Source organism: Caretta caretta, chromosome 13, assembly GCF_965140235.1.
Source record: "Caretta caretta isolate rCarCar2 chromosome 13, rCarCar1.hap1, whole genome shotgun sequence".
NCBI classification, from domain to species: Eukaryota; Metazoa; Chordata; order Testudines; family Cheloniidae; genus Caretta; species Caretta caretta.
In genome coordinates, this window is record NC_134218.1 from 6176994 (window position 1) to 6201979 (window position 24986).

The 24986-nt window shown below is 45.5% G+C and overlaps 1 protein-coding gene across 18 annotated transcripts in view; it reads left to right on the top strand.

The window, feature by feature from the left end:
* KCNQ2 (potassium voltage-gated channel subfamily Q member 2) overlaps nucleotides 1–24986 on the top strand; it is a 121196-nt gene that overhangs the window by 24418 nt on the left and 71792 nt on the right. For all 18 annotated transcript variants that reach the window (XM_048819870.2, XM_048819871.2, XM_075118690.1 and 15 more), the window contains exons 2-3: nucleotides 20644–20734; nucleotides 22834–22960. In XM_048819870.2, the coding sequence (XP_048675827.1) occupies nucleotides 20644–20734; nucleotides 22834–22960 (218 nt within the window). The remainder of the gene's footprint in view (nucleotides 1–20643; nucleotides 20735–22833; nucleotides 22961–24986) is intronic.

Sequence of the window (24986 nt, forward strand, 5' to 3'; positions counted from 1 at the left end):
CAGAGCTCTTTAGGGATCTCAGCTCACTCTGCAGCCCTTCTTTATTGGTGCCCCTAGCTGCTCAGCCTGTCTGCGTTTCTAATGCACTCATCCCTGTGGGGAATTGATGGGAAATGTTCTGGTCCTGATAGAAACCTAGTTTTGCTCATATAATGCACTAAGGGCTAGATGCCACCACCCACATTCACGAGAAGTAGGGCATCTGCCAATGTGAGTAAAGGCTGCAGAATCTGGTCCGGAATAAATAGGCAGCTAGAACACCGAGTCTGAAAGCGACTTCAGTACTTCCCCTTTTATTCTTATCAGACTCATCCCTGCAAAATTCCCATTGGCCTCAATTCATTCACAAACTTCAACTAAGCACCCTCTAATCCAGGGCCCTTTTTAATAGTTCCAATCATTTCTACAAGCTGCGAGCATTAGCATTTTAATTGTTTGAACTGGCCTTGCAGCAAGGCGTAGGGAATAAATACCATGTCACTGCGTTCTGGTGACAGTCGGTCCGGTTCTCCTCTTGTTTCACTGCGTCTCCGTTGACTTCAGTGGAGCTACTCCTGATTAATGCTGGGATGAATGAGAGGAGAATCAGACTCATTCGCTCTGGTCTTGTGGATTTTCATGTTGCCGAACCCCTAGAGGGAATGTGACTCCCCGCTCCACAGCCCCCACCCATTATTCTTTATATTGTGTACATTCCTCCTCACGCCCGTTTCCGGGTTCTCCAGCCTCTGGAGAGCAAATGAGAAAAATACCAGGAATCAGAGCTACTGGCTCTTGGCACTCAGTTTCTTTTCATCCCTAAGTGAGACAGAAGAAAATATAATTAAACAGACAACGGAATTACCAAGTATAAGGCACATTAGATGCCTGAAAATATCCCACCCCCACCCCGAACTCAGTTAATTAAATAAATTAGCTGAAGAGCAAATGAAATTAATTGTGGTTATGAAGTGTCCCTCCTCCCAGATCTGCGCTGCTCATTAGCCTCTGGCTCTGAGACACCCATTTCTTATTTTCTTGCATTATCCAGGCAGTGCGAGGAACAAGACAGCTGGCAAATGACTTGAACAAGCAGGGGCAGATATTCCATATAAAAATGGTTGTTCTTGTGTGTATGGCAGTGCCTAAAAGCCCCAATGGAGCTCGAGACTCCATAGTGCTAGGTGATGTACACACCCATTGTAACAGACAATCCCTGCCCTGGAGAGCTTACAATCTAACTAGACAAGTCAGGCAAAATGAAAGCAGGGAGAGAGAATCACAGGGAAATGAAGTGACTTGCCCAAGTCAGGAACAGAATCCAGGTCTCCTGACTCCCAATATTGCAAACAATTGCTATAATTTGCTGCTAGTCACAGTGCTGGGGCCTGAATCCCACTTGTTCCTTAAGAAGGGAATGCCTTTACGTTACAATGGAGCACAGGCTTCTTTGAACTGATAAACCCTCCTATGGACCATCAAAATGATCATGCAGGCACCGTAAATAATTCTTACTTGGTGTTAGTTGTTCATTTAATAATAATACCTAGCTCTTATACATCTCTTTTTATCAGGAGATCTCAAAGCACTTGGAAAAGGAGGTCAGTGTCATTATCTCCATCTTACAGGTGGGGAAATTGAGGCACTGAGCCAGGACAGAAGTTGCCCAAGGTCATGCAGGAGGCCAGAGGCAAAGCTGGGAATAGACCCTGGTTTCCTGAGTCCCAGTCTATTGCTCTATCTATTAGGCCACACTGCCTCCTCATTTAGCTTGATCCTCTCATGGAGTGCACCTGGGACCACAGTTCTGTGGATGCTGACTTGATGATTTTCCTTGAATAAAGCATTAACTAGGGGCAGGCCAGGACCAGGGACCTATAGGCAGAGCCATCTTAGTCATTCCATTCCTTCTGAAATGAATGCAAGTTGTGTTGCAATATCCCTAAGGTTGCCAACTCTGACTGAAGCTATTCCGGGAGATTTTTTCCCCCAACATGACATAAATGTCATTTACTTAAAATATCCTATTAAAATCTCCCGATTGCTTCCAATACTCACCGGGAGATTGATGCCAATTCCAGGAGACTCCAGGCCAATCCTGGAAGGTTGGCAACCCTAAATATCCCCTGCGTAAGCTTTCAGAGTCTGGTGCTTGTTTCCAAGACATTTTAATCTGTGATCCTCTCACACACGCAGCCAAGCAGAACACAATCAAGCCTAGGTGTGCTGAGAGGCAGAGATCTTGTCCTTCATATGGCGGAAACTATAGGTGCAAGCTGAATCTCACGTCCTGGGGCAGGACTACTACAATTCCTGTGTGCAGTAAGTGTGCATTTTGAGACAGTCCTCCTGCCTGCAGTTAGGGGGAAGGGATAGCTCAGTGGTTTGAGCATTGGCCTGCTAAACCCAGAGTTGTGAGTTCAATCCTTGAGGAGGCCATTTAGGGATCTGGGGCAAAAATTGGGGATTGGTCCTGCTTTGAGCGGGGGGTTGGACTAGATGACCTTCTGAGGTCCCTTCCAACCCTGATATTCTATGATTTAGAGAGTCCTATTTTTGTATATTTCATTTTCCCCCAAGGAAAGTTTAGACCAGATGCAACATCTGGCTCTTCACCGAAATTTTGCTTTTCACCCAGTTTTACAGCTGAGTTAGCTCAGGTCAAATGACTTGCCTGAAGTCACTCAGAGAAGCATGACCTCAGCAGGAGGAGAAGAATGCAGGAGGATCCCTTATGCTTCACATGCTTGAGCCATTAGATCACACGGCATTTTTCTTAACTTTCTTCTATGTTACTGTGTATTTCTGATGAGAAACCAGAGACCAAGGCAGAGCAGGGACTGACACCTGAGGAGCAAAGGGGTTTGGTTTGTTTATGCAAGAAGAGAACTCTGGTGCAGGGACTGATCGTTTCTCAGAAGGGGTCGGGGAAGAGGAGACACCCTTTTCGGAGTGCGCTGTAGAATCAAAGGTTGCACTCATATTTCAGGGTGAATGACATTTGTAGAGTATTGCATGGGGTTTGAGCCTTGTAACTCATATTAAATTCAGAGGATGGGCTCAGAATAAACGTCTACACAGCCTGCTTTGAAATGGGTTAAATGCCAAACAACGTGTGCTAAACATAAATGGACTTATGTGTACTTACCTTCATAAGGTGCTGGAATTGTTCAATTCTCTCATACATACCAGTTGGTCAATTGAATACAGTTTATAAAAAGATCTCTCAGCCCAGCAGTGCACTCCGGAGCTGCATTGTAGCACAGCACAGACCCTCATGACAGCTGCACTGTCTTGATTAATACTGAGGGTTTTTCTCCAGACATCTGTCTCTTCTGTGGCTGTCTGCACAGTGCAAAGTGAATATGCGGATGAACGTTACCAAATAATTCATGTTAGATTAGGACAAAGAGAAACAAATGAGGCTGGAACTTTGCCTGCATGGATTTTTATTAATAAGGTTTTTATTCCATGATCAGATGCCCCAAGTAAGTCAAATGATTAGCGGCAGGTAAACTTTTCTTAACACTTCAGTTCTCAAATTGAACTCTTTCCTCCACCCCGTACTTGTGGATTTTCCACAAATAGAGCTTGGTTTTCATTTTTCTTTTCTTTCTTTGTATTTATTTTACAAGGCTCCAATCTAGCAAAACACCTAACCACATGCATTCCAGGTATGCCTATGCTTAATGCTTTGCTGGGCTGGGCTCCAGATCCGCTGTGCAAAAAAATATTTCCGCCAAGGAGTTGCTCATGGACTGAGCCACTAATATACAACTTCTCAGTAGCTGCTGTTCAATTTTTGAGCGGTATGACTGGGAAACAAAGCCATATGGCATGGTTCCTATACTTTGGTTGGGTGGCTATAATTTATAAACAGGAGGAAAAGGCATAGTAAACCCTGGTCATAGGTAAGCTGACCTAACCCCCAGTGCACACACAGCTAGGTTGATGGAAGAATTCTTCCATCACCTACCTACTGCTGCTTGGCGAGGTGGATTACCTAAATCTATGGAAATTTCCCTTCTGTCAATGCAGAAAGTGTCTACTCTATGGCACTGCAGCAGTGTGACTGTAGTGTAGACATGCTTGCTGTAGGTCTTGGGATTGAGGAGGGGAAATTGATTCTCTAAGGGGCAGGGAATTTTCCTTAAAACAAGCATTACTGGTTAAATACATGGGACTCAGATTTTAAAATATCCAGTCCTTTCCTCTCTGAGAAGGAGAGAGGGATATGAGCTCTTGGTAGTAGTGGTCTTTTCCAGCAGAATTTACATTCAGTTTATTCTTCTTTCGTCCATACCAAGGCTACTGTGTATGTATGTGTGTGTGTGTGTACAACTACAGACCGTCTTTCTGAAGGTTGTGGCCACTTGTTTTTATGCCCCATTTGCTCTGTTTCCTCAGTGCCAGTCTAAGACAACCATGCGGGCCACTGAGCTGCGGATACCTGTACCTGCACAAACATGAAAACGAGCCTCACCCTTAAAATTGGTACAGTCAAAACCTCATTCACACAAATGGTCGTGGGAAGTAAATATGGAGACGTATCTAGATAGACAAGAGGAGACACAGCGGTGTGTGAAAACAGTGCTGTGTTTAAAGAGTCACTTTTCCACCAGTATCCTTGTGTTCACAGAAAGCCCTAGAGAACCAAATATTCTTTAAAATTCCTTCCTAACAAGCCTCAGTCTACTCAGAATGGCCCGTTCTTCCCCTCCCCCGCAGCTCAAAAGAAATGCCAAGCGGCTCCATCTAACCTTTCCAGCACCTCTTTCTGTGTCTTCAGCAAAGGGCCCGATTAAGTTATCTTCCTGCTTGTTGACTTGTTATAGGGAGACCTAATGATAACGTTGTCCGTTTTCAAACCCCAGTGCCCTGGTGAGGCTCCCGTAGTAGCCTCCTGTAGTATGACGGAAATAGATGAAAGGTTAATTTCAGGGTGTCGTCATTCATCTCGACTTGTCTCTGAAAATTAGGACATGCTCTATGGAGCAAATCCTACCCATGTTCTCTCTGGATCTGTGGACAGCACTGACTGCAGTCTGCTTCCACTATTGCAACATGATTCCATTGTGTCCAAGGGGAATGGTTGCTGCCCCACCCAGCAGTATCCAGAGGACCATCCATAGGGCAGCCATATTGCTTGCGCTGTGCAGGGATTCCCCTCTGCAACTTGGAGATTTCCAGCCCAACCTCCCCCTTATGGACTTCCCCAGAGCACAGCCCAGATGTTCAGGCTGTGACCAGAAGTTGTCCCTTTTATAGGACTCTGTAGATATTACACTTCCCACTTTATGCGCTGTCATTCATAATACTCAGGGCTTTGCATTTACAGACCACCTTTTATCTGAGGCTGTCAGCTGACAGGATATGAAATATGCTCGGATGGAACAGAAAATGCGAACATTAATCCAAGCAGGCTTCTGCTTACAGATTTAGCTATTTAAAAGTTTATAAACCATGAAAATCATTCTTTCGTCTTGCCAGCTCTTCTTGCCACAGAAGCTGTATTTGTTTGGCGCTTCGGTAACTTTCAGCAGGACTCAACTCACTCTAAGTGCATTAGTTCAACAAGGTAACTGGACCTGTCCAAACAAGCAAGTCTGTTCCCTGCCACTTCCTAGGTCATTGACACAGGTGGCTCTTATTACTGCTTAGAAGACCGCAGGTTGGAAAGGAGGAAGATCGGGGTCGTTCTGGAGGGCAAAAGGGAAGGCAAGAAAGATCTGAGTCTTAATGGATGGAGGGAGAAGGAGGCCACAGTCATGGTGGGTGTTGGGAAAAGGGAATGGATCCTTTTTTGGCCTTGTGCAAAGCTGGAGAAGTAGGCTTTGTTTGGGGGATAGATAAAGGTCTAAGCTATTTTTTATTAGTTTCATCCATAATCCTCTTGCTTTCCTTCCATCCATTACTGGTGATACATGGATCTCATAGGGTTTGGAGTTGGGTTTGGGTTTAGAGTCATAGAAGGGACGACTGAGATCATCTAGCTCAACCTCTTGCCTAACACAGGCGTTAGAACATTCCCCAGTGATTTCTTCATCAGGTCCAGTGACCCATGGTTGAGCTAGAGAGAAGCTTTTAGAAAGACCTCCAGAGCTCCCAGAAATTCAGGTGCTTCCTGAATTTTCAAACATAGGAGCCTAAAATCTGGCACTTAAATTCATGTTTGTGCATCTAAATTAAGTGGCCAGATTTTAAGGGATGCTGAGATTACTCATGTGAATTTGGACTACTCCTGCGGCTAAAGAATTGCAGGAAATGGGTGAAAAACTCGACCTCTTTGCGTAAAATCGTACCATCTTCAGGGTTCTCATCAGAGCTCCAGATGATTAAAATGTAGCTGTAAATGCCTCTGGTACTTGGTACTTGTAATGAGGCTTTCCGGGTATTAAATGGGGTTTTACAAGCTCTGGTCACCTTAAATGTAAATGCCATTTCACCTTGGTTTATTGTCAGGGGTGCATTTGCATAGCCTTCAGTTTACACTACATCTTGAATTCCTTTAAAGTCAGCAGTTTCCGGAGATCACAGCACAGAATTACTGGCACATTGCCAGTAATCATTTTAGTTTTATTGTAGTACAACAGTTAGTGTTTAGTTTATTTCCCCAAAGACCATTGTCAAGTCCTTTAAAAATATTTTGAAATTTATTTTTATTCTCTATTGTATGGCTCTAAAATGCCATAAAACAAAATGCTTTTTCCCTTCCAATTTTCTCTTCTCCTGTTGTTTAAAGTCAGTGGTTCTCAAGCAGGGGTACACATATCCTTGGGGGGACGCAGAGGTCTTCCAGGGGGTACATCAACTCAGCTAGATATTTGTCTAGTTTTACAACAGGCTACATAAAAAGCACTAACGAAGTCAGTACAAACTAAAATGTCATACAATGATTTGTTTATACTGCTCTATATACTATACACAGAAATGTAAGTACAATATTTATATTCCAACTGATTTATTTTATAACTATATGGTAAAAATGATATGGTGGGTGCATCACCACAGGGAGCACAGGTGCATGGTACCGCATTTCTGTAGGACCTATGCTAACAGTGGTTATTTATGAAAAAATTAGTTCAGCAACAAAATTGATGGACTTTTTATTGTTGTGAAAAAGAGGTGTTTAGATTCAGAGGAGTCACAAGTACATACCTCTTTAGAAGCAGGTCTGTTTTTTCGCTTTTCAGTGATTCATTAATATAGCCTTGGAAAAATCTTTTCACTCATCTCGGGGGCAAGTAGCTTTATTTTATTTATTTTTTCCAGAGAGGGTACATTAAATACAACGTATGTTTCATTATCATTAATCATCATGAATCAGAGTGGCAAGCAGATTTTGTGCCAGGGCTGGTCAATTGTCAGTTTGCAACGTTGTTTTAACATAGCATGTGGATCTCTCTTGGACAGACATGCATTGATTTCAGCGGACTTTGGAGTTGTCATTATTATTAGTTATTTCTGTGACAGGATCACCTAGAGGACCCATCTAAGTTGGGGCTTCATGGTGCCTGGCACTGTACAGCTGCAGCAGGAGATGTACCTTGTCTTGAAGAAGTTACAGTCTGAGCAGAGAAGACAGACAATGGGTAGAGCAAGGCACAGAGAGGTGAAACCGTTTGCCCAGTGTTACACAGCAGAGCCAGCAATGGAACCCAGATCTCCTTACTTCCAGGCCAGCGTTCTAACCCACCAGTCCACACTTGCCTTAAAAATAGGTTCAAAACCATGACCCCATATCGGAGTACTCCTGCGCTGCAGAGAGTTTCACCAGATCTGAGCTTTGCATCCTACAAGCAGCTTTAGTTCTACAAGTAGCAATAATAATAATAATAAATAAATAATACCTCTCTCTTATACAGCCCTGCTGATAAATATTCATCTCTGCATGTGAGAGCAAGCCAATACTGCTACCTCCATTGATAACATCCTGCAGGGCCTTGCGACCCCCTGTTCTGGAGAAGGATACTGTCTTCTCCATAATTCTAACCAGAACTGGCACCTTTAATGAGGCCCCCCTCCAATGAATTTCAAATTAACGTTCCTTGTTGCATGTTAACGTTACCCAGAGTCAGGGCTGCAGAGATAATTGGCTCTGATTTGATGTATTGCTTTAAAAATTAGATTTCTTTCCAATCTCCACACCCTTTGCTGGTTCAGTTCCCTTTCCCTAGCTATCCATTTCTGTCCTTTGCCCTTTCCTGTATTGTCATGGTGGGTTAGGCAAAATTAAACCAGGCTCAAAAATTATGGTTCTCCAGATTTTCTATCTGTGTGAGTGGAGTGGGAACAGAACCATCTTAATGCTTAGAAATGGAGTCCTCCTAAGAGCTGTTTCTCCCCTCTGCCATATTGGGGAGGCACTTTTTATCCTCCATCTGGTGAGATCAGCATCATTCCATGGCAGTTAAGTTATACTAGGTGGTTGCCTGTTAAATCCAGTAAGGATTATATTATTCTTAATTGTGCAGTGCTAATGCTTAGAAGCCCTAGTCCAGGATGGTATTTTGAGGACTATTTTATATTAGGGCATTGCTTTTGGAAAGTCAGGACACCCGCTCATTGACATTCTCTTATACAGACAGTGCTGTGTTTTGGTGCTTATTAATAATGTATTGAACGTAGATGCAGCTGTGAGTGGCCAGAGCCTCTACAAATCAGATCCCAAGGGCCTCAAGTTGGGCCCCCAGGAAATGAGGAACCCGTGAAAAGTTTGACTTAAGTGGCTTGCTCAGCATATCCTGTAGGAACTCGGTAGCAGAGATAGGGATAGAATCCAATCCTCCAGGGTGGCAGTTTGCCTTAACCATGCGACCGTCCTTTCTCTTCCTGCCTTCCCACTACAAACCTTCCAACTTCTATAGCGAATAAGGAAGGGGTCCTACAGACAACACTCTCCTTCACTACACAACCCTGATGCATCTCCAGAGCAGGGCCAGCCGGTGCACACTGAATGAGGCAGGGGTCCTGTGGGGGAAAAAAGGGAGATTATGGAATTAAAGGGTGGATAGTAAAGCCTGCACAAAGAGGGCTGAATTAAGGCTGCACAGGCGTTCTAGCATTTCCTACCACTACAGGGCTTAGTAGTCGTTCCACTCACCACTCTCTCCCTAGGGACTGCAAATAACCCTTCTTCCCACAGCCCTGTGGTTTGCAGAGAGTTCCATCGTCCCTTGCCTGCAAGGGTCTGCATTGCCTTTTTCAGGCTGCCCTTGTGCTGCTCACCAGTTTCTGGTTATAGCCCCTCTTCCACCCCTTCTGCCAGCTCTTTATGGTCCCATTGGAGAGACAATCTCTCCCCCTGAGGGAAAGGCTGCCTCTTTTGTATCCCAGCAGGCCTGTCTCTCAATCAGCATGTTCTCAGAATCCCTTAAAAGACCCTTCAATGGAGGAGATGGTGGCACTTTGCTTTTAAAGGGCCAGCTCTTCTGTTACAGCCTCTGAAAGAAAGAAAGAAAGAAAGAAAGAAAGAAAGAAAGAAAGAGAAAGAAAGAAAGCCATTTCCTTGATGGCACAACTATTCAGCCTTGCTGCTAACAATCGTACCAATCACGAGGTACTGTGTCTTGCTCTTGTTCCTGGTGGACCCTGTATTTCTGCGGTTTATGGTTTCTGGTCCATGCGAGGGAATTTTGCTTGTGGAACTTCAGCGATGAATAGAACCAATGGAGCTGAGAACAGGAAGTAGCCTGGCCATCAGACTGCCAGTGTCTTTCCTGCAGCCTTCCACATAGTGCAGAGACGTGGCAATGCTGTAATTAATGTTGGACCTGGTAGTGTCATCAGCATCAGTTCTTAATTGGGTTCCATGGCAACCGGAGCCCAGGGGAATGCTTACCAGCAAGCACCTGTGTCTATAGCTCACATCAATTATAACACTAAGGAGACTGTTCACTGTCAGCGAGCAGAGTAATCACATCTCCCATCTCACTCTCGTCTTCGGATGTCAGAGACGCAGCTGGGGACTGATGGGAACGGCAGCAGTTCTGCATATTTCCTTTTGTCGTGTAAAGGAATGCATGCTGCATTCTGTACCCATGCATCCAAAGGGGAAAGATAGGCCTGAGACATCTCCACTCTGGGGCCGGATGCACAGGGGCTGGGCTGGTTTGCAGCACCCCATGGGTGGAGAAAAGAAAAAAAAGAAAAGCAGCAAACTCCCATGGAGGGGAGGTCTCAGGAGGTGTCAGTGAAGGGGATGAAAGAAACTACTCGCTCCCTCCCTCTTCCTGCTGCTGCCCCAGCTCCTCTCACTCCCTGCCTCACTTCTACCCTAATCATGCTCGGTTGCAGCTCCTCACACTCCCTTCCCTCCCCCGCTGATGCCACACTCTGCACCTCTTCAAGAGGCTGAGTGGTGGAGGAGAGGGTGGAGGAAAAGGAGCCCTCTCTACCCAGCCTCGCCTCCTGCACCAGCCTCAACCAGCCCCAGCACCCTTCAGTACCAGTGTCCCATGGCAGCCGCCCTCGCCCACACGGCTGCACCATCACCAGCACTCAGCAACACCCCTACAGCAAGGCACCTCATTTGCACATCCGCTTTGCAGGCGCAAAGGAAAGATCACTTGTCGTTTCTGTACACATGGGCTGTGTCTTCTTTGTGCCTCCTGTCCAGTAATGGCGCACACTGAATTATACTTACAACTCAGCCCCTTGGTACTTGTACAGATACAGGTCTTCCTTTTTTTCCATGCCTAGCAGGGAACAATTGCAGATGACAAATATAACTGACAAAAATGCTATTGCAACAGGCCACAGCATTCTTTTCTCCCTGGGGCTTGTCTTTAAAACAGCTGCCATCTTCCTAGGTCCAGCAGAGGTGGCGGCCTTAGGTGGGCGAAATGGTTTGTGTGTGTGTTCGTATCATGTTATCAATAAAGCTATCAAAAATGTAACCCACCTCCTTGTTCACTAACCAGGCCCTGTAAGTTCTTTCTTTCTTTCTTTCTTTCTTTCTCCAAAGTAGGTCTTTGCAACAAAATCTAGGCCAGGCCACAAATAGGGTTGGCTGAGCCAGACTGATTGATTTCTTTCACTCTGTAATGCTTGATTGGCTTCTCTGTTACAATCTGTCACTTCAAGGGGGTTGTTCCATGTACATGAGATGAATAGCTATAAATCTCCTGGCAGACTCCAAATCTTTGGAAATAGCTCGAGTACTGCGGGAAGCTATTACCTGCTGAGGAATTACTCTGGCTCTGCTCTTGGGTCGGCTCCATGGCAAGTTTTGGGGGGAAAAAAACTAGTGTGGAGTTTTTCTGGCTAGGGAGGATCGTACAGCTCTTCCTCATAGTCTGCCCATGCTTCTACTCCTTAATCAGCCTCTAAAGAATCAGTGCTGGGCAACTCTCTCTCACAATGCTTCTGCCAGCACTGAGAGGGCTCCCTTAGGGATGAAAAGAACCTCTTGGGGCCTGAGGAGTTTCACTTGTTGCAAGCCCCCAAGCTTCATAGCCAAGGTCAGATGTGATTTGCATCAGGATATGGAATGTGACTTAGAGTGTGTTCATCTCACCTGCTTTTTTATAAAGCCATGGGTTTGGTCGTGGTCCTCTGGACACTCCCTCCTCACTTGGGCAATGCATTCCTGTGTACACTTGGAGCTTTGTTTGCTTGTCCAGTGAAGTGCCATTAGCCCAGGAGGCTTACAGAGGGGTGGGGAAATCTGATTGATTTCCTACCCTTATTTGGAGCAGGGCCAGGGGCCAACACCAGTGGTTAATAGCGAAGGAAAGAATATCAGAGTGGTTCATAATGGAAGCCATAGTCAGTGCCAACGAGCACCATCTGTTGGAAACTTTACAAGGACTTACCATGAATAGTGCATTTCTGTAGGATTTTTTGAGACAAATGAGCCTGCTGGTGTCCCTTTTACCCAGAGTTCCATGGGGCTGCTTGTTTCCAGTGCCCTTAATGGAACTGGTGCAGCGACTGTAATTAAGTTGCTGCAGAAGTTAAAATCCAACTGACTCGCCAATGACAAGCCCAGGATACTAAGTTCCTCTCCAGTTCAGTGTGTGCTTCTTACACGTCACCCCTTTACTCTGCCGGTTTGCCCCATCTTTGTGCACAGGGAAAGCACTGGGGTTATGTGAATTGCGTTCCTGAAAACCAAAGCGCAGCTGGGGTGTCCAATTCAGGCCTGTCTTGCCAATGTCCCTTTAACTCAGAAACTGTCCCGCTGTGCTGAACCTCATATGTTACCCAGTGATGCTTCCTAGCTTTGCAACGTTACTTTTGTTTTCCTACTTTAAGCTTTGGGTGAAGATGAAATCCACCACCAGCAACTACTGGCCCCTAGTTCCTGACTCTGAATGGTAATACAGCCTTTCCTCTGAGTGTTGTCCTTAGCACTGAAGTCCTGGCCTGTTTGTATGTTTGCACCTTCATTTCTCCTCCACTATGGGACCTGAGCTCTTCTTTCTCTCTAGCAGCTAGTCTCAAAGGGAGAAATTCACCAAGTATGGAGCCTCCATACAAAGCCTTTCATACCCCTTAGGCCCCACTTAAGGCATGAAGCAGGGCTTTGAGTATCCTTGAATAGACAGGGATGTACAGGTCAGTTGGGGTGGACCCTGGGCAGGTCAGGGGATATTCCAGTGGCCCCAATACATTACGCAGGGGTTTATGGAGAGGCAGTAGCCACGGAGGGGATGTGCTGTACTCTGATTCCTTTCCTGTGGGTTGGAGATGTGCCAGTCGAGTATCCCTACTCCTGTGGAGTTCCTTGCACGAACCGGGAATAACCTGGCTTTGTGCAGTCAGGAAACAGTTTTACTCCAGGAGCATTTGTGCAGCAGGGTGAGTCACTTGAGGCCAGAGCAGTTCATCTCAACAACGGTGAGCTGATCCGGGAATCAATATCCACTGCGGAAGAGAAAACATCTTAGGGACACCCTGGGCCCGATCCTGCAAAATCAGAATGGTAGCATTTTACACCCACTTTGCACAGCTGTAACTGATGACACACCTGGCAAGGCACGAGAGAATCGAGCCTAATAACCAGAAGCTGCTTGAGTTTGGCAAGCTGAAGGCCTGGGGGCTGGAGCCTTGTTTCCAAATGCTGAGACTCTGAGATCCAAAGGGTCAAAGCTCTTTGACACATGGGTAGCACCACATCTATTGATTGCAACTCGGAGCTGTGGCTACTCCAGATTGCTGCTTCTTTCAGCTTCCCTCCTGCTGATGCATCATGCAGCCACAGGCCACTTGCTCTTTGTGTCTCAGCCCACTGTGGTTCCCTTCCCACACTCCCTCATAGGCTGAATTGCTCCGTTATTTCTGCTGTGTCAAGGGGGGGAAATCAAGAGCAAGTGGACTCAGGTGTCTGCCTGCTTGCCTGCTAGACTGGCTACGGAGAGACCGGGCTGTGGACCTGAGTGCTCTACCAGGTGCCATTCAGCACACTGGCGGGATGGCTAACTCATATGTGGTCCCCCAGTAAAACTGTGGCTACCTCTGCTGCAAATCAGTGGCCTCTTCTGTGGAGGATTCGCTGTAAAACACAGAGGGGCAAAGGGTCCTGGATTGGGTTTAGCAGCCGTAGCAAAGGTCAGCAGCAAGTCCCTCCGGGGAGCAGGACTCACTCCACAGTGATGTTCTACCCCGGGCTCACCAGTGGCTGGAACATTTCATGTGTGGCTAAAGAGCATCCGCACACGCCCACTGGACGGGGAAAGCGTAGCGCCGAGTGCTCCTTCCATTGTCCCCCATTCCGCTGTGGGTGTCTTCCGTACTGATTCTTACACCATTTGTGTTTGTAACGGCAGTGGCTAAACACCTCGTGCTGCTGTCCTGGCCATGCGGAGTGTGGTCAGTGGGGGTGACGGGTTTGATTGTCGATCCCACTGGGCCTGCTGGGCAGAACTGTAGCCGACCTTCTCAGTGTGGCCGTGCAAGCCTGCTCTATAACTCCATTTAGGAACAAGAGCTAGCTGGCTACCTTAGAGCAATGCAGCTTGCTCAGTGGGGTGAGGGTCCTAAGCCTCATCTCCACCCCAACGCCTGCCCAAAATATGCTGAGCTGGAAGAGGAGAGAGAGATGGGAATTGGGCAGGAGACGGTCGGGGGGAGCAGCTCTCAGACGGATCCCCCAGACACCCAGTCAGATCCTCCCACCCTCTCTCCACTGTAGAAAGAGAGGGATGGCCTCAGAGCACAGCTGCCTACCCGCCTGGGTTGATTCACTGTGGAGATGAATCCTGTGACTGGACCCCATCAACTTCCCATGAGCCTCGTATGTTACTGGCCAAGGACACTGCTTTCTTGGTGCGTGGTGCCCGGAGGACTCCCCTCTGTGCTGTAGCCATGGGTAGCCCAAGGGATGAGTCACAATGGTTAGTTAGGTTTAAAGAGACTACCCAGGAAGAGAGACACTGGGGCTGGCTCTTCCTCATACAGACACCCTGAGTTCTGCAGCCCAGGATTTTGGATAATCTGGTGAACATGCACGTCTATAAGAAGCTCTCATCGTCCTTTCTGATTTATTTGATTGGTTATCTGCATCTGCCTCCATCTCAGGGAGCCACGCTTGGCTGTGCCCATCTGCCAGAGCTAGCAGCAAAGATAAGCGGAGTTCCTAGAAATATAAGGTGTGAGTCTGGTTCTTCCCCCTCTCCAGAGGCTGGTCCCTGTGTTGACAGGATTATTTGATGTTTCCAGCGAATAGTTTTAGTTCTTTAGCTAAAGTGATGGAGGCTCATGCTTTTGGCACTTAAGGTTCTTACCTTAAACCTCACTCTCCACCCAAGGCGAGGTTGTGGTTAAGCACGCCCTTGCTGCTCAGAGCACTAGGGGCAGAGGTTGGGGCGTCCTTCCTGATCTGCAGCACCATCTCCCAGCTGTGCTTAGTGACATGATGCTTTTTCGATGGGGACAGGTGCTAAGATGGAACTGTTGTTACTTTCACTTGTGACTGAGCTCAGAATTTGAACTCAGGGCTCCAATGCTGAGCACTCCCAAAGATACATAAACTAGGAGAAAATACTTGGGATCAGACCCTGAGAGGTGCTGCACACCTGAAGCTCCTGCTGAGTGACATGGAAGTCACAGGTGTGTTAGCTGTGGTTGCCAAGAGCCACTGTTTAGACAGGCCCCTGCGGGCCACATGGGAGATGTATAAAAGCTCTAGCCTATAAGGAGAGAATGGCTAGTCAGTTACTCACCCTCATTGTCTCAGGCTTTGTGCGCTGAACGTGATGTCATAGAAAGGATTCCATAGTGAACAAGCATATATTGGATCCTGTCCGCGTCTTCACAGTCACTGCACGACATCTGCCGGGATAGGGCCTGTGTTCACGAAAATGCAGCATTATTGAGGTTTCTCTGGATGGCTTTCACCCTACAGGAGGCCGCAAGTTTTCGTCGTATACCAGGGTTCAAATAAATACTGTAATTCTGTCCCACCTGGACTTGTTGCTGTCATGTTTATGGCCAATGTGAGACTAGAGATCTGTGGCATCAGTTGAGTTCTGTGGAACAAAACACATTTTCTTTGTAGCATAAGCTAACGCTAATCCCCAAACAAACATAGTCTTAGAAATAGTCAAAATTCAATTTGCAGCGGCATCAAGCGGAGCCAGCGGGATGAATTATTGAATGTTTTTACAAAGTGCAGGCTTTTCGTTTCTCTCCGAGCCGGCGTCCTTTAGTGTATTTTAAATATATTGTCAGTAAATTAATTTCACTCATCTTGTTTGAGCCAGTTCTTGTTGCTGCTCACTGACTGATACCCATTTGGTTCGTGATTTGATGCCACATATCTTCTTAACAAGGCGTCCGAATAGCCTGAGATTTCATTATGTGCTCAGGCAATAGAGTCAGGGTCATCCTCTTTCTGTCTTTTAATTGGTTTTAGTGCACCTAGTACTTGAAAAAAGTACAAAACAGACAGCCTCGGAGACAGAAGTCCTGCCTTGATTCACAGATCCCTGGGTGACAAGATTGCTGGAACCAGGGCCCTGTTCATCCCTGGCATTTCTCTGCTGAGAGTGCTCGTGAGGATGCCAATCCGAAGAGTGGATTTTGGATTTGTAGGTGTTTGACCACTAGGAATTAGACGGAGACCACCTTGTTTCCCCTAGGCCACCAAAGAGCCACTGGATGGTAATACTGCTCACTTGATAATACTTCTCGCTCCTGTGGGCTGGATCTAAACTGGAGGCTGAGTGGTAAAATGCTCCTCACCTCACTACCCATCTCAGAGAATCCAGATGGGGCAGGATTTTCAGAAGTGCTTAATTGCATTAAGAACACGAGTCCCAGTGGAAGCCAATGGGACGTCTGTCGATTTCAGATAGTCACATGCCTCCCCTCACCAGAGCCCCTCACAGTCTTTAATGTATTGATCCACATGATGCCCTTGGGATGTAGAGTGATGCGATTGCCCCCATTTTCCAGGAGGGGAACTGAGGCACAGAAAGGCTAAGGGACTTAGTCAAGGTCACATAGGAAATCTGTGGCAGAGCAGGGACTAAAACCCGGGTCTCTCAAGACTTAGGCCAGGGCCCCAACCACTGGGCCATCCATGTTCTCTTACATCATTTAGGTGTTTTTGAAAACCTCACCCATAATTTTCATGGAAAGCAACAGAGATGCTGGATGAAGTGGTACACAGGGCTGGTCCACAGAGCCTCTTAACTGAGAGATCTGCATCCGCATTCTGAACACCTTTAAAAAGCAAGTAGGCCAGTGAAGTCAATGAGGTTACCCCAGGGATGAGTTTACTAGCGTTCTTGTCCAAGCCTCTAGTGGTTGGCGGTCCACTATTCAGTTATGCGCGGCCAGCGTTCTTTACTCAGAGGAGGCGTAGGACTGGGTTAAACAGGTTGTGGTCTAGGTCAGGACATAGTTTTGGACAGCACTGTGGAGGAAGCTAGTACAATGCCTGCTGGTAATATGCCTTGCTAAAGCCAGTGCAGTCAGCCCCTCACTTTCACAGTGCAAATGAAAACATAGCAGCCATCTTCTCCAGCTAGGACATCATCAGCTGTGATCTTCCATTGGGCCTATTAATCTTTGCATTCTCCAGGAGGGATGATGAAGATCCTCCATTCATTTGCAGTGTGTGTGAGATGGGGAGGAGGAATCGTGAAACTGCTTTATTGACAGCACCATATCTGCAGGTTCTTAACCTCATCCCGTGAACATTCCACAATCCTACCAGATCTCACTGGCGAGGCTAACTGAGTATCAAAAGACCAAGTCCAGGTCTCATTGAAGTAAATGGGAGTTTTGCCCTGGGTTTAAGCGTTCGTAGGCTTTGCCCAAAGTGCTATTTTTACACTTGTTAATTAATTAATTAATCATGTTTCTTATGGTAGTGGCTAAGGGCCAACCAAGAATGGCACCAGATTGTGTTAGGTACTGTACAAATACAGAGTAATCGTCTTTAGTTTTTGCAGATAAACCTAGATATTCAATTAATGTTATAGGGGAAAATGGTCTCTAGTAGTTACAGACGTCGATTGTGAGGCAGGACTCCTGGGTAGTATCACTGGTGAGGTTGATATGTGACAACCATGTAACTCAGTAGTTCTCAAACTTTTGTACTGGTGACCCCTTTCACATAGCAAACCTGAGTGCGACCCCCGCGTATAAATTAAAAGCACGTTTAAATATATTTAACCCCATTATAAATGCTGGATGCAATGTGGGGTTTGGGGTGGAGGCTGACAGCTCGCGGCCCCCAATGTAATAACCTCATGACCCCCTGAGGGGTCCTGACCCCCAGTTTGAGAACCGCTGATATAACTCCTTTGTGCCTCAGTTTACCCCGTGAACACTGGCAATAACACTACCCTTCTCTCACATGGAGGATTAATTCGTCAATGTTTGGAAAATGAATTAAGCTCTTTCAGAGAAAGATGCTGTACTCTACGGAATCATATTCTTATTAACTATTCCTCACCATTTTTAAAAATCCTCTTGACATTATTTCGAACGGTGTATTTTCACCCTAGTTTTTCACTTCTAGTCTCTATACAAAAAGGCACCATGGGGTATCTTTTCTGATCAGTTATTTTTATTGTCACCTTATCTTCCCCCACTCAGCTTGTCTTTTTCATCCACCTGTTGAATCCAGTCTGTCATTCAGATTGCGAGCTGGCCAGGGTAAGGTCTGTCTTCCTTGTTACATGTCTGTACAACACCTAACACAATGGGACATTGCTCTGTGATTGGTTTCAGAGTAGCAGCCATGTTAGTCTGTATTTGCAAAAAGAAAAGGAGGACTTGTGGCACCTTAGAGACTAACAAATTTATTGGAGCATAAGCTTTCGTGAGCTACAGCTCACTTCATTGGATGCATTCAGTGGAAATACAGTGGGGAGATTTATATACACAGAGATTGACGTTCCTAGGCACTGTTGCAATACAAATAAATCATAATAATATCAATAGTTTCTGTAGATAGCTAATATATATTATACATTATCCAGCTATAATACAGTGCGCCTGCAGGCCACATTATCTCTTCAAAAAACTGGCGGGTATTTGTAACCTCCATTGGTGCTGACTTGCCAACATGTATGGGCCGTACAAAGCATGAGGTTGCCATTAAACGCCTTTAAATTATTAGTGGCTTGCTAATGTTTTAGCCTGAAAGTGGATTGTGTGTCTTGCCCCCATAGTCTCCCAGTGCCTTTGGCCTTTTAACTCTCCCATCCCTTTAGTTTCCCTGGGGTTTGTGGGGTTGTATCAGTGGGGTTAATGAATTGTGACACCTCTAGGGAAAGGTTTCTCCATCATTAGCATACTGCTTTTCTCCTCTCCCTCCTCCCCCAGGCATGGCACCAAACCTGCTGCCAGCCAGCGGGATTAATTCTTCATTCTCACAGAGAGAAAGTTCACTCCCCAGTGAAAAGCAAACAGGACAGAGAAGTGTGCGAAAGTAAGATTCAGTGTTAAATATGCAGTGCGAGATGCAAGGATTTAGCCACATGGTTCCCTTTAATGTTACTGGAAGGCTGTGAAGGAGGAGAAGCATCTATTTTGGAAGAGAGGAAAGCTGGATCTTTTTCCACCATAGGAACAAAGGAACTGCCATCCCATATCAGAGCAGTAGGCGCTCAGATACTATTAGCAGTAGAGAACCCTAATATAGAATAGGTTTCAGCTCCTGTATTTTCACTTCATGCGTCTGATGGAGCTTATGCCCAAATAAATTTGTTAGTCTCTAAGGTGCCACAAGGACTCCTCCTTATAGATAGAACAGTCTGTCTCTGATGGTGGCCAAGACCAGATGTTTCAGAATCCAGAGTAATGGACAAGTGTAAGATAACCTGTCCTAGGGAAATTTCTTTGTGACTCTCACAATTACTGATTTGCTTATGCCCTGATCCGTGAGGATTGATATCCCTTCCATTTTTTATCCTAATATCCTGTGGCAGTGAATTCCACAGGTTAAATTTGCATCATATTACATTTGTTGCAATTCAGTTTAATTGCATATCCACTTCTATTGGTGACCTGAAAAAGGGTAAATAGGAACACCTGATTTACCTTCTCTAGAGTGTTTATATTGTATACCTTTATCATGTCAGCCCTCCCTATTAGCCTCCTCTCTAAGCATCCCTAATCTTTTTCAGTCACTGGAAATCTTTTCATGCCGTTTCTGCTGTACCTCATTTGGAATGAGGTGCCCCAGACCTGAACACAGTAATCTCAATGTGGGTGTACAATTCAATTATGTAATGGCATCATAATATTTTCAGTAGTATTTTGTGCATTCTAACATTTGTTTGCTTTTGGCTGCTGTTCAAACATGGGGGAAAAGATTTGAATTCAGTTCAAGGGATAAGTGAAAATTTTGACTGTTCATTCTCCAGTCCCACCCAAACCAGTTTACCCCAGGCTGTAATACTGAGCTCCGTAGGGATAGGTTGAGGGCCACAGTCTGCTCTCACTGAGGCTGGTGTGAATCTGGAGTTATTCTGTTCACTTCGGTGGGATGAAACTTGGTCTATACTGGCATACCTGAGAACAGAATTGAATTTTAATAGCCAAATTTGCCCTTTTGCACAGGCCTATTTGGCCTTAAAAAATTAATCAGAGGTTAATCAGAGGTCTTTTTGTTTTGTTTCCTAAACCAAAGTTCTTTCTGAAGAGCTAAAAACGTGTGACGCGGCAGACATTTTGAATTAATTTGTGAGTAATATAATAACTGAGAAATTGTGCAGGAGTACATAATTGCCATGGGAATATATATGGAAATGTATTTGCCTGGCATATACAGTGGTGATATGCACTTATTTCACAGTTACTTCCCATGCAATTGCTATCAAAACTTGCAACAATTTCATTTGGTCAAGTAAAGTGAGGTAACTGGGGAATTACCCAGTGCACACACTTTTCTAATAGCCGTTAAATGAGAACTTGGATCATATTTTGTGGAGCCACATTCGGCTCAGGTTGCATGCTTGCAACAAACTGCGGGATTTCATCAATGACTTACCCATTTAAGAATGTCTGGGGAGCACAGGTCAAATATTCCACTGACGATCTGTTAGAGACCACTTTTATAAAGAGGGACAGTGCTACTAAAATAGCATTGTCTGGAATATTTGAAAGTGTGATATAGGTTAAATAGCTCGATGAACTACTCAAAATGTACACTCTAAAGACTGGCATTATTTTTTCTCTCCTTTTCTTTGTGTCATCCAGTTTTCTCCTAGTTTTCTCCTGCCTGGTACTATCCGTCTTTTCAACCATCGATGAGTATCAGAACAGCTCAGAAGGGGCCCTCTATATCCTGGTAAGTTGGGAGTTGCAAACATAAGACAGAGCACGAGCAAGAAACAAACAATGTTGGCCTTTTCAAACATGGCACGCATTTGAGCTGTGGTGTTCAGGATGGATGGGGCAGAGGCTATGGCTGAGACATCACCGGGGCATGAAGAGATTCAGCCTTCTAAGTGAGGGATAAGCATTTTTTCTCTATGCAAACATTTGTCTGGATTTGACATGCTTTCCAACCCCAAGCCGTGTAAATCTTTAAAAGCAAGCACTGAAGAGTAAGACCCCTTGGAAGGAATGGGGAGCGCTTGTATTAACCTGTAAAAATCCTGAAGATCCAACAATACCCACTTTCTCTTAAGGTGAAAGACAAATATGACTCCAAATCTAAGCTGGTGTATTAGCTCCTGGTGCCACCTGGTTCATTTTGAATCATCTTTAATTTTTCTTGTCTCTGTTTCAGGTCTGGGTAACAATAATACTGCATTTAGCCTGCACTCACAGGGCCAAAATCAATTATTATTTACACTGAGTGTAAATCTGAAGTCATCTGGATTTGCCCCAATGTAAACGAGGAAAGAATGTGACTCACAGTGTCAAGGATGACTTTAAAAATCTGAACTGGTGCATGTTCAATATGTGTGTGTGTGTGTGTGTTTCTCTGCAATTGCAAAATCCTGCAGTATTGTGGGCCTGCATTTAGAAGCTGGTTTGATGCCCGTTTAAAATTGTGGCCTTAAATGGCTAAGCTGACATTGTACCACAGCAGAATCAGCCTAGGTGAGTTGCCTCCGTTCCCCATGCTATACATTTCTGCATTTATCTGAGCTGACATAAAGCCGAATGGTTTTACTACTTAAACAGCTTGGCATGCCTTCCACTGACAATTTGGCTTCCGGTAACATGCTGAGTGATAGGTAGCAGAATTCCTGTTGGCACAGATGCTTACTTCATAGGGCTCCCAGAATTCATCGCATCTCCCGGTCTTTGCCTTTCCCGTCCTCCACTCCCACTCCGCACATCAACCAGATACCAGAAGCTAGTGAAAGCTTAATGAGAGTCCTGTACTACTCAGCGTCAGCCCACGTGAGGTAAACACCATGAGTGAAGAAATCAGAGAACGTAACATACTGACAGCGAGCGGAGCTTTGTAGCACTGTGGGCTCATTCCCTCTGTATCTTTGTTTGTGGGGAGAAAAGTAACTGTGTGTTGGCACAAACGGCAGGTCAATAGTGAAGTGTCTCAACTGGCGAGGCAGAAGGCTGTTGGAACAGGGTAGGAACTCAGTCGAGACTGGTGTGGATTTTCAGGTAGTTTGGGTTAACCCATTAGAGTTCAGAAACCAATATATATATATATATATATATATATATATACAGTATATATACTTAGACACAGAAGAACACAGGCCCAGACTTTCCAAGGGGCTTGGGACCAGACTTTCAATTGCTCAGCACTGATAATTGGGCCAGATTTTCAGAAGATCTCAGGTCCCACTTAGACACCGAAATAAGGATATAAGGTGCTTACCCTCCAGCTGCTCCTGTTGTGACCCTTGTCTTCAGATTTTTCAGAATTGATCATTGCCCAATGGATTGAGCTCTTTTAAAAATCTGGATCATAATTCTCTTTCCCACATCACCTCCCTCGGGTGACAAAAATAGGAAACGGTCAGTTCTGGGCCAGAGCTAAACTTTTGTCTCCCTACAGAGCTAAAACTGTCTTGCCAAGGGAAAGATCAACTTTGTAATGAGGGAGAAGGTTTCAAAATAGGGATGGACTTGAACACAGCATCCCATGCTAAATAACAACCCCTCCACCAAATTTTGGAGGAATTTGAAAGCTGAATCTGGATCTTAACCTGACTCTAGCAATTAGTCTCTATCTTTATCTTGCATCACAGTCTCATCTCTTTGGAACTGTTAGAATCCAGATCCCAGTTTTGTGGCTTGATTCCATTTTTTGGTCAGAGTCACAATTCTCCTCAGAAAGGACTGTAACAGTGAGGAACAAAATGAGCTTTATTAGTAGATGCTGTTTCAGCCCTCCGCATTGAATCTGCAACACTTTCTTCCCTGTGCCTTCTTCTTGGACTAATTGCATTGTCTCCCATGCAGGAAATAGTCACCATCGTGGTGTTTGGTGTGGAATACTTCGTGAGAATCTGGGCTGCCGGTTGCTGCTGTCGATACCGGGGCTGGAGGGGAAGATTAAAATTTGCCCGCAAACCCTTCTGTGTCATTGGTAAGAACTGCTGCCCAGCAGTAGGTTTGATGGATGGCAGCAGCTACTGCTGAGAGTGCACAATGAATGGGATAAGGGCCTCGTGGGCTGTGCTCAGGATGACCGCTGAATTTGCTGTACTTTGGGTCAAGGGGAGCTGTCTGGTTTGCTTAGTGGGCCCAAGGCCTCCCTGGGAGGAATGCATAGTATTGGTGTAGAGGTCCTACAGGGAGCTAGAGGACAGTGAGCCTGTCATGGAGGATTCGGGCTTATTGTAGGCCTGGGCCTGATTCTGAGCTACTGCATTCTCATGGTTGGAGCAGGGATGGAAGACGGGGCAAAGGTGGTTGCAACCCACCTTTGTGTTCTCCGTGTCCTGGACCTGTGCAGGGCCCTGCCCAGTCCCAGATAAAGTTAGAGCAGCTTCAGAATGGCATAAAGTGACCTTTGATGTGGCTGCCGCTCCTATGCCCAGATAAAGCGGGGAGAGTTTAGTGCAAGGCCAGCCACCTAGCCTCATAAAAAACAACCAACCAAGCCCAAACTCCATGGTTATAGAAACAAAACCAGGTTGCCATTCCAGTAACTGTGGCTGCTCAGCAGAGAATGCTGCTGACCCCTCATACCTTTTGTAGTAAGATGCTATACAGGATGAAAGAGGTGGTGGATGCAAAGCTTAGAGAAGAGGAGGCTGGATACAGGCCCAAATGATCCTGGGTAGATCAGATATTCACACGAAGGCCTGTGATAGAACAATGCATAGAACATATTATCAATGCCATTGACTTTCAAAAGGCATTTGACAGCCTGCATAGACATACGTTGTGCAATATTCTTTAGTCTTACAGAATTCCAGCTGACGTCATCAACATCATCAATGTAAAGAGCACTGGAAGGGTGAATAACCAGATAGTAGAGTGGTTCAGTGTGGAGGCTGGCGTGAAGCAGGGCTGCGTTCGATCTCTGCTGTTGTTTGGCATTGCCACAGACTAGATAATGAAGGATTATTAGCAGCACAAACACTGACATAGCCTGGGTAGATGGCAAACACCTAGAAGATCTCGGCTTTGCTGTTGATGTCATGCGCTTGAGCAATACCCCTCAAAAGCGACAGAGATAGAATCTTTAGCAAAAACAGCAGGCCAAGCAGGGCTCAAAATCAGTTACACCAAAACAAATATTTTTGAAACCCAGATGTCAAGCAGTAACATTGTATCAGAGGGCAAAAAGATCCAGGAAGTAGAACAGCTCAGTTAGCTGGTCAGCACCGTACTAGCCAACAGAAACGTCAAGAAAGAAGTGACATCAAGGATAGGAAAGGCATCCGCAGCATTCAAGTAACTCAGCAATGTATGGAAATCAAAGCTAAACGGCATCAAAACAAAAGGGAGGATTTTCCACTCAAATGTAACCTCAGAGCCAACATATGGCTGTGAGAGCTGAAGATTTATTAAAGTGTTAGCTAGAAACCTAGATCCCTTTGAAAACAAGCGCTTAGGAAAGATTCAGGGCATAGGGTGGAGAGACTTCACCACCCACAAAGAGATCCGAGAACTCATCAACCTGCAGCTGGTCTCCGCTAGACTTAGAAGGAAGCACTGGCCATATCTGGGGCATGTACTCCGGATGCACAGACTCCTCCACGAAGCTGTCAAGTGAAAACCAACTGGTGTGAGGAAACAGGGAGCCTGAGAGAAATCTTAACAGGGAGGGCAGAACAGCTGATCTCAATACCCTGGAGCAGATGGAAGCAGCAGCTAATGACAGAGCGGGATGGAAGAGGTTGTTTTCTTCCCTCTGTGCCAACATGGCTGTGAGAAGGATGCAATAATATAAGTGTAGTTCAGAATCAGGCCCTTTGTGTCTCCTTTGAGAGGAGAAGTGATCTAACTATTAGAACATGGGGATGGGAGCTAGGGTATGGGGTTCTGTGTCTGACAAGTCACTCTGTATCTCCATTTGCCTTTCCATAAGACTGATATTACAGTAATTATCTGCCTCACAAGGGAGTTATAAACCTTAATTAATTATTGGCTGTAAAGTTCTT